Genomic DNA, 10,516 nt, shown 5'->3' with positions numbered 1-10,516 from the left:
GATTCCAGTGGAAGGCTACGCATAAACGTCTGGAAAGGATCATTTAGCCATTCAACTCAGAGATGGCAGAAAGGCCTCAAACCAAGAAATTCACACTGTTGCCCTCACTGGAGTCCCCTGTCAGTTCTTTCTTTTCCGGGAGGTTGCTGTGTCCCTGCCGGTTTGTGATTGGGTCACGCCTCATGTCTTACCTAACCCTACTCCTCGCGTCTTCAGCTTCCTGGGCGGCGTCGTGGAGGACGGCACTGTGGTTTTGGCGGTATTATGTGTTCAAATGAGGTAATAACTGGTAAGACAGTAAGCAATGAAGAACTTACATCACAACACTTAGCATGCAAATGAACAATCGACACTTTATTTTCTGAGCTGCCGAAGTCACTTCTTCGGGAGAAGTGTCATCACTTCAGCTAATTTCCAGCTGAATCTACAGAAACAATGAACACCCTTCAACTGCGGTATTAAAAGACACTTTTGTTTTTCTTTACTCACACATGCATAATGTGTCATGCAGCAGAGGGACGCTACAGCGGTTGCCCTGTAATTGACAAGTTAAACTGATTGCTGTCTGCAGTGGGGACACTCAGCAGTCTCCCGCCTTGTCGATGGAGAATATGAACTTGTTCATGGCCTTGACGTACTGCGAGCCGTCCCGCGCGGCCAGCTTCAGAGTGGTCAGGGGCAGTAGGGCGCTGTTGGTGTAGTAACGCAGAGCGGGGCTCTGGGCCTCGATAGCTTCCAGGAAGACCTGCGTGACACATCTGTCAGATGGCCTGTCCTCTTTTAAATCAGGATCATGAACATATTCAGATTAACCAGAAATAAGCACCTAGTGTGTGTGATGTAACCTGAGGTGGAGATTTCAGGTCCAGAGAGCACAAATCCAGACAAAGATTTTGTTTCAACCAACAAGTTTTGTAAATAGTAATATATAATACTGTGTGTGTGTGTGTGTGTGTGTGTGTGTCACACATAGGGTTGCAAAATTCTAGGAATTTTCCAGTTAATCCCCATATATTCCTGTTAATTCCCATGGAAAGTTTCCAACTTGGAATAGTTTCGAAATTCCCCAGTTCACTTTCCCATGGAATGGAGAATTTCCAGGAATTTTCCTTCCCTTTGTGACACGCACCTGCACGATGTCCCCGGCCTCCTGCGCGGCGTCCTGGAACATGGTGTCGCAGTGCTGGAGGTACGTCGCGTACAGGGCGCGGGTGCGAGCGTCCGCCTGCGACAGCGAGGCGTCCCCTGGCTCGGTCCGCCGCAGGTTGGCCAGGAAGTCCGTGTTGACTGGGCCGCACTCAATCAGGCTGACACTGCGGGGGGCACCGAGCACAGTGGCTGTCTGTACTGAAGCGTCGCCCTAGAAACACTGCGCTGTGGGCTCTGACCTGGGGATGTTTGCTACATTTAAATCAGTGTTTCCCACTCCGGTCCTCAGGGACCCACAGTCGGTCCATGTTTTTGCTCCATCCAAGCTCCCTGCCAGACAGCCCACATTTTTGCTCCCTGCCAGACAGCCCACATTTTTGCTCCCTCCAAGCTCCCTGCCAGACAGCCCACATTTTTGCTCCCTCCCAGCTCCCTGCCAGACAGCCCACATTTTTGCAAAAAAACGCGGACTGTCTGTGGGTCCCCAAGGACCGGCGTGAGAAACACTGCTTTAAATAACCCTCCGGCAGAAACCCACGAAAACAGACGCGCACGTGTATCAATTAACAGGAGCCGTAAACTTGACGTGTACCTCACTCTGCTATCAAAGATCCTTACTGACAGTGACATGAGTTACATGTAGTTCAAACTGCTAAATTCCAAGTCAAATCAACTTTGGTCTTCTCAAACGAAATATGTAATCAAAATAATGAAATTTGCATTACGGTTAGAGTGCATAAGAGGGGAGAATTTGGTACTTGGTGTCTTTGTATGTCTTGCATATAATTAAATATATTTATTTAAGTATGGATATGACCGGAAAAAGTAAGTGTAGAATCAACATCTACTTCAAATTTAGGGATGTAGGAACATGGAGGGCAGTGGGAGGGTACCCCCCAATACTTAATTTGGCTTCACTGCCCCCCCCCCCAAAAAAAAAACAATGCACCTTTGCATTTAAATTAAGTTGTTTCCCATCCCCCCCACCCGCTCGCAGTATCACACTCTCTCATATACCCTTGCACCTATGTATCAGGGGTAGTATGTAATAATGTAGAATTATATACTAATTGGTGCTGATTTCATAAATTATTGAACCAACTGTGAGGCTTGTGGTGTCTCTGGTGGGAGATCATGCTGTAATGGCCCTGCCTGCCAACTCACTGGATGTTAAAGTGCTGCAGGAGGATGGCCAGACTCTCGCAGACGCCCTCCACTGCAAACTTGCTGGCACAGTAGATCTCGTTGAACGGGAGACCTGAAAGACGAAGCCCCAGAGGTCTGTGTCACCTCCTTATAACCCATCCCCCGTCTGCAGCCGCCTCCTCACCCTGCAGCCCTCCGATGCTGCCTGTCACTAGAACGCGGCCGGATCCTCGCGCCTTCATCCCGGGCAGGAAGGTCTGGATGGTCCGGATGGTGCCCAGGACATTGACCTCCAGGATCTGCCTCATCATCTCCATGGACTGGGACTCCAGGGGGCCTACCAGCCCCACCCCAGCGTTACACACTGTCAACAAGCACAATTTCTAGTTATGAACGGAGTCGCATAAAGCTTATATAAAAAATTCGGATTAAATACAGCGGTTCATAATAAGGCCACTTAAAATTAATTAATTGTTTTACATGGCCGCCCGCCTCAATTTTTTGGTGCCGCCTCGATTTTTTTTATATTTTATATTTTTCAAAAAATCAGTTTTTTTCACCTCAAAAACTGTCAGAGATCGTCAATGTGCCAAATCCTGATATCCTGTGCACTGTGAGCAAGTAGTCTCTTGTAGGGTGGTCCAATAATAGTGACCCTCATTGAGGTCAAACAACAGCACTTCTATTGTTTGAAACAATGGAAGTGCTGTTGTTTTGCTATTGTCAGGAGGACGCTTTTATTGGGCCATTCTGTGGCAAGACCATTAAACACTTAGACTAGGCATTTGTTTTGAAGGTTTCTCTTTTCTTGTAATTGTTTGAACTGTTGAGAGTTTAAAATGTTGAGATACTGACAAATTAAAGTTTAATTTTCTAGTTTTAGTATATCTCTGTTGCCGATCGTCTTTTCGCTAAAAATATAAAATATAAAATATAAAATCCCCTACTCACCAATATTTTAGAAGTTTGAGTCATGTAAAACAATTTATTAATTTTAAGTGGCCTAAGGAACGCACGAGCTACTTTGTGGATTCAGCGGTTCATCAGATCGAGGTACAGTAAGTATCAAATGTAGTTACTTTTATTATTATTATTATTATTACTATTATTATGTAGGCTACTGTATTATTATTGTTTCGACTTAGGGAACGGATCGCGTTCGTAATCAGGGCACTGCCTCTACAGCGCAAAGCTCTTTTCTGTCTTAGTGTTTTAGCAGCCTTATGTAAATAATATTTATCTTGCTTTCAGGTTCCAGGTGGTGCAGCGATTATCACTGCTGCTTCTCACAGCCAGCACCCGATCTCGAGTCTCTGCCCATTTTTTCTCCGTGTCGTCATGGGATTTCCGCTGGTTTCTCCCAGCGAGTGTGAGCGTGCCCCGTTCGGGGTTACCCTGCCCTGCTTCCGGTATAGGTCAGGTCAGGCAAGTATAGAAAACGGATGTATTTATTGAAATACCACCAGAATAAACTAGTAGTCTAAGCAATTTTTGGATCTATTATCTACAAATGGTCCTTGGGAATATGGACACAGAACTGTTACAAAATATGATTAATAAATATACATAATTTAAAAAACTCAAAAATAATTTTGACAGTCAGCTGCATTTCGATTGACAGTGTAACATAACGTACCACAAATACACTCTCATTACTGTAATTTTTTTCAAAACTTGCATTATAATACAAAAATGCCCTTGTATTAAAGACCGTCAAAATCAATTGCTTGCTGTTTTAAAGGCCATTGTATTGTATTGTATTAACTGTCAGTTAACATCAGAACTTTCTTTTTTTTTCTTTCTGAAAAACTGCAGGTAAGGTTAATGACAATGTGGAACCTACATTTCTAAATTACAGTATTAGAACTTATATTCAGTGGGGTTCTTAAGTTCTCTTACCTATTGTGATTATAATGTATGTAGCCATAATTTTCCCCATATTTAGGCACCATAAAAAAATCAGCAGTAACTGCAGTCTGTCCTATCGATACAGTGACAGACTGCCTTTACCCAGAATGTCGACGCGTTTTTCTTTAATGCCGTCCCTGACGTCCAGGATGGACTGGTGGTGGGTGATGTCCATCTGGAGAACGTCCATTGTGTCCTTGTGGGAGTCCTTAACACAGTCCATCAAGCGCTTCTTCTTGGCAAGATCTCGCATGGTGGCGTAAACTAAAGAGGCAGAATGACGTTCATGCTGCTTTTCGTGCACAATAACACAACCATTACTTCCCTGTCTAGGTAAGTAAAACTGTTATAAAACTGTTTCAAGAATAATCACAGCTTTAATAATGCTTTCATAATAATTTCTAGAAAAACAACAACAATACTATAAAGCATTATTATTATCATCATCATCATCATTATTATTATTATTATTATTATTATTATTATTAACAATGGTTCAAGATTTCAAGTTCCCTTAAAAATGTAATTAATTGTAACTATATTACAAAACCTTTGTTGTTATTTTCTAGGTTCTTTTAAAGAAAAAACATTTCAGAACAAAATAAAGAATTTTTGCAGAACAAAATAAGAAAGAATTTTGAGGTGACACAGTTAATCATGTTAATGAGAAAGACATATATCGCGATGTGACATTACATTTCAGTCATTTTGTCAGCTCTAAGAAGATATACTGCAGTTTGCTCACCTTTGTAGATCTTGGAGGGGTCAGAGGCCAGCCGCACGGCCAGACTGAGCCCGATGCCGGAGGAGCAGCCGGTAATCAACACCACGGTCTGGTCCATTAGCGAGCCCCAGTCACCAGCGTCTACGGAAAAGATGTCGATCCAGGGAGAAGGAGAGGAGAATGGTGACTGTAAGAACGGCGTATCTGCTGTTTTTGTAGACGTTCTCCACTCCCTTGACTTCCACAAGGTCTTGCTTTGTAAATACCCAACCGTTTCCCACTTGACAGAACTGTGTGTTCAGAGGGGAATTAAAAACCCAACCCCCATACAAACATTTAAAAATGCAAGAAAGAATACATGATTTTTAAAAAGTCACTGTTATTAAAGTTTACCCTTCCAGATAATTGTTATTTTTTGTACAAGCTAATAAGAGGTGGTGGAGTGGACAGACCTGCAGACAAGCTCTGTGCGTCCTGTGAGGGACTGGCATGCTGTCCAGGGTGTCCTCCGCCTCATCCCTGATAAGTGGTCAGAAGAAGGATGGATGGATGGATGGATGGATGAAACTAATGGTGGATGGATGGATGGATGGATGGATGAAACTAATGTTGGATGGATGGATGAAACTAATGGTGGATGGATGGATGAAACTAATGGTGGATGGATGGATGGATGGATGAAACTAATGTTGGATGGATGGATGAAACTAATGGTGGATGGATGGATTGATCTAATAACTGATTTGTCATGATTAAGGGTTCTTCAAAGCCAACATTGAGCCCACAAAGTTGTACCTACTGTATGATACTCTGCTGCCATTTTCATTTCCACCCAGGCTTGCCATCATTCCCAGTGACAGCCTGCCGAGGGACCCCCCCCCCCCCCCCCACTGCATGGGGGTGTTCATCCACCAAGAATCTTCTGACACTCTTGTCCTAATACAAGTTCTCTCACAAATGGATGGCTTTACACAGGTCACACAGCCCCACATCTGTCACCGCTGGTGACCTGAAGATCACTAGCAGGTCCGGAGAAGATGAACAGCTAAAACAAGTGAGTAACTGAACGCCCTCCCCCCCCCCCCCCCCAAATAAATAAATTTTAAAAAAGGAGTAAAACAAATCTAATTTAATAATGGTCCTTGTGGTCTGTAATTACTATGTACTTACAGACCATGCAGAACAACAGTGCTGTTCATCAATGGCACTTTCAGTAGTGGGGGGTGGGGGGGCATAATTACATAGAGGATAGTTATAGGTTCCCACAAAAAACATTTGTTTAGGACCTTTGTGAGCCTTTCACATGGAACCAGTAACAGCTGTTTAATGCTCCAACCTCATTTTTGCCCACTGAAAATGATTTGGTTCACTATCCGTTAGGGGTGTAACGATTCATTCATTTTCTCGATGCATCGATTACAAATCCTGCCGATGCATATGCATCGATCTTGAAACATGGATTTTTGAATCGTGAATCGTTTGTTTCAGTCAATAATCGATTTAATATTTTAAAATCGAATGAATCGCGATTATATAACGAATATACGATGGATAATAAAAAAAAATAAATATAAATCTTAAATTAGTTGCGTCTGCGACGTAAAGTGCGCCCTCACTGCAGTGGCGCAGTGGATTACGTCGCTAATCTTCAATTCGCGCCTGTTTGTTGTCATCTGAATAAACGCAGCAGTGCACAATGGAGGGCAACGAAGAAGGAGAAATTTGCAAGGCACCAGCCAACATGAGATCAAAGGTTTGGGATTACTTCGGTTTTCACAAAGTAAATGGAAAGATTGACAAGTCCGTTGCAGTTTGCAGACATTGTAAATCTGAGTTAAAATACTTTGGAAATACAACAAACAGATGAATATTTCGCAATTTTTCAGAGAGCACGTCACAATATAAACTATACTAAAATTTACAGAATAGAATCGTTAATAATCGAATCGAATCAAATTTCATTGTTAATCGAATCGAATCGTTCTGATTTGCAAAAATCGTTTTTGAATCGAATCAAAAACCTCTGAATCGTGAATCGAATCGATTCGCTGTCTACCCAAAGATTCACAGCCCTACTATCCGTGTTTCCACAATTCCACTTTATTTAGCAAATTCAGGATTCTGACATTAACAGGTGTGCATATACATGTATATATATTCACCATGAGTCCCCTTCATAGTGTTACAAATGCATCTTTTATATGAACCCCACAATTTTTAAGATAAAAAAGTATTACGTACATTTCTCAACAAATTGGTAAATGAAACTCCATCAAATGGCCAGCAGATGGCAGCGTACAACGTAGTTTACAAAAAAATAAAAAATTCCTGGAGTTGTATAGGCGAATAAGATACTTTCACCACTGGGAATCCTGAGATTTTACAATAAGTGGATAACAAAAGCATTCATTAAAATGAGGGGTTTGTTCCCGAAAGGCTTCACGTATTAACCGAGGCAATTTCCCATCAACATAATGATTATGATTATTGGTTGCCCCACTGCATCTGTCCATCCAGGGTCCTAGTGCCAGACTCGTACATCTGTCTTGTGGCCCATCTTTTGAGGCTGATTCTCTCAGTAAATTCCCCCGGCTTTAACATGGTGGATTCTTTATTTAGTAGCTGCTTTTAACCCTGTTACGTCATTTTTCTCACACATTTTTTCAGAAAGCGGTGAATCCATGCTGCTGAACCTGGGACTTGGACTGCTGAGTTTCTGATTGCAGACACAGCATCCCAACCTACTGAACCACACCCCCCCCCCCCCACACACACACCCCCGCCAACAAAAGCGGCCCTTCTGATATGAGGAGTTTGCTACGGGGCCCCGGCATTCCAACAGCTGGCTTGACCCGAGTTGCCCGCTTGTCAGCAAGGCAGTTTTCTGTAGACTAACATGTTGAAACAGGCAAAAACCCAACCTATCTGCAAAGGTCAGTCCACTCGATGCTTTGCTGAAGCACGTGGATCAGAAGTGTAGCAATGCTTTACATTGCTTTATCTACAATAACAATGAGATCCACTATACTCATTCTTCCCTGTCAAGAAGTTTCTAGAACAAAAACCAATCAACTGACAATATAAAGAGCTGTGTGCATGCAGGCAACAGAAATGGCAGGATAGCAGGGGGATGACAGCTAGATAAGGGAGACTGTTTACTGAATTCGGTGTCTTCAGGCTGCGGCATGTTTTGAAAGCTTGCAAAGAAGCACCGTGTCTGATTCTCCACCAGCTGCAGGTCTCTGGAGGATGGGGGGGGGGGGTCAGTGTGAGACAGGAAGCTAAAGTAAATCTTCTAAGCTAACCTAGAAAGGCACTAACACATTTTTGCAAGTGGGCTATCACCTTTCACTTGATAGCCGGTTTCGTCCCTCCGCTGGTTCCCCCGAATTAGTCGCGTGGGAAAATGCCCAAACCATCACTCATTAAATATGGAATTCAAATCAACTGCTTCCTGCCCTGTAATAATAAAACACATTATTCAATGCAAATAAACCCCAGGTTCAATTAATCATGCAAGTATTTGCTCTGCGTTGACCTCATGTGCCAGACTTCTCCCAAAGCTTTTCCTCAAGTTGTCCTGAGAAGATGGGGAGCTGGCCCAGAAGGCGTGCCCCCGGCTTCCTCAGATACGGATCGTTTCCTTTCGCACGGCCCATTCCAGCGAGAAGCCAGCCACGGCGAGAGGAGCCCTCCCCATGAAAGGCTAATCATGCAATGCTCAAATATATACCGATTAAATCCCTGCGCGTGCTCATCAATCAAAATTTAAAAAAAAAAAGTGAAGTGAAGGATTTCGTTTGCCAATTTGAACAACGGGCAGCCGCCCGTGGGCACTGACAATGGAGTTTATGTGCGTCGGGGGGGGGGGCATTATGCCCCTAAGCTGGCGTCGCGCTCCCCCATGATCATACTTAACATTTCTGTTGTTGCAAATGCAGTTCAAGTCGTGTGCAGTTATTAAGTCAGGAGATACCAGGACAGGACGTACGAAGCCTTCGGAGGTCCAAGCGGCAATACAATTCCAGTGATCTAATGACAGTAAAGAATAAGTAATTAGGAACAGATGGTGTACAGGCCCTAATTTTAGTCACTAAATTCCCATCTTACTTTTCAATGTTTAAACTATTTAACCCTAAAATGTCAAATGAAACCCCGCCATTTATGTTGCAAGGCCCAGATCAAGCTTTCGAAACCCGTATGCAATTCCACTAATGACCACAAGGTGGCAGTAAAGCTTCATTAGATAATGGACATGTAGCGAGAAGAAGCAACGTGTTCCAGCGTTTTCCATCTCTTTTCTAGTTTGGACTTTTTCAGCTGTCCCTTTCCTCACGTACTCGTATTTTCAGTCGCTGCAGTCCTTGCGAGTTCCAGATCCAACCAGCCTATGTCCTGAACTTGTGTCCTTATGTAACACTTGGACGCCCTGATTGTACTGGTCACTTGGTTGGTGGAACACCTCTGTGGAGGCCAACTATAATGGAATTTCCTGTCATTTTGCTGTGTTCCTCTCCCTCACTTTGTTTATCCCCAGTAGACACTGACGCTGAGACTGATAAAAGCAGTTAGAATTATATCAGTTCCAGCAACTTGTTTGTAATAAGTGTCCAGGAATCTGGGTTTAGTGATGGAATTGCTGTACAAACAGTCGCTTTCCCGCTTTCGCATCAGCCAGGAATGCAAGAAGTGACAAAAGAAAATTAAAGCGATTGAAAAATAACTTTTCCGGTCTTCGTGTGAAGGAGAGAGTCAGAGGTAGAAAGATCAGAGGGAGACGAGGGAGGAGAGGAATGGAAAGAAAGTATGTGTGAGTGAGGAGGCGAGAGGAGATCTGCTGTAATCGTTACATCGCATCTCTGGACGATGTGCGTGGAATGTTGCCTATGTTTGCAAAGCCACATTCTGCCCCAGACGGGCCGGGCTTCGAGCTGCACCCAGACCCCCACCGTCGAGGGTCAGCCCCCCCCCAGCTGCTAATTTACGGAGAAAACGTCAAGGGCCATCAGATCTGGAAAAGCTCTCAGGCATTTCTTACCCTCCTTCGCCAGATTCCAGACAAGCTCTTGCTGGGGGCGGGGAGTGGATGGGGGGGGGGGGGGGGGTCCTGAGCCCCCGCGTCTCCCCGCACATGTGAGAAGGGGCAGTGCTTGTTGGACTCTGGCCGGTCCCATGTTCACTCAATAGGCTGTGTGGGCTGAGCTAGTTGGTTGTCCAGAATCCGTACAACATCTGTTATTCTGGCCCTGGAGGTCTGTCAGATTTTGGGATGCAGTGGAGATGTATCAGTAAGGCCAGACTTTTCTGTGATGTAGTATAATCCTCACCAGCACAGATACAACGGCCACAAAAAGTAAAAGTGATTCTTACAAATATTCCAGCATGAATTAAATGATGAGACTCTTGCATACCAGAGACAGTCAAAATGTATAAAAAAAGACCATTTGCTATGTAGTTAAAACTGAGATCTGCTGTCTCTTGAATGGCTGGCATATAAGTAGGTTAGTGGTATTTCTGGCGACAGCTAATCTCTTTTTTCTCTGTCAGAAAAGTCCGTTACTGAAAAAAGGTTGATGCACAGATGAGTAA

The 10,516-nt window shown here is 43.8% G+C and overlaps 1 protein-coding gene across 1 annotated transcript; it reads right to left on the bottom strand.

The window, feature by feature from the left end:
* Positions 1 to 333: 333 nt before the first annotated feature.
* Positions 334 to 8,302, bottom strand: hsd17b1 (hydroxysteroid (17-beta) dehydrogenase 1). The gene is made up of 8 exons (XM_072704701.1): positions 8,273 to 8,302; positions 8,087 to 8,169; positions 4,949 to 5,068; positions 4,306 to 4,467; positions 2,480 to 2,659; positions 2,314 to 2,407; positions 1,130 to 1,313; positions 334 to 745 (listed from the first exon to the last, which is right to left on the bottom strand). Exons 2-8 carry the CDS (start codon positions 8,112 to 8,114, stop codon positions 581 to 583), a joined length of 933 nt encoding a protein of 310 aa, XP_072560802.1. The 5' UTR covers positions 8,115 to 8,169; positions 8,273 to 8,302; the 3' UTR covers positions 334 to 580.
* Between the last annotated feature and the right edge of the window lie 2,214 nt (positions 8,303 to 10,516).

This window comes from Paramormyrops kingsleyae, chromosome 22, assembly GCF_048594095.1.
Source record: "Paramormyrops kingsleyae isolate MSU_618 chromosome 22, PKINGS_0.4, whole genome shotgun sequence".
Classification (NCBI taxonomy): Eukaryota; Metazoa; Chordata; class Actinopteri; order Osteoglossiformes; family Mormyridae; genus Paramormyrops; species Paramormyrops kingsleyae.
This window is presented reverse-complemented; position numbering and strand designations above follow the sequence as displayed.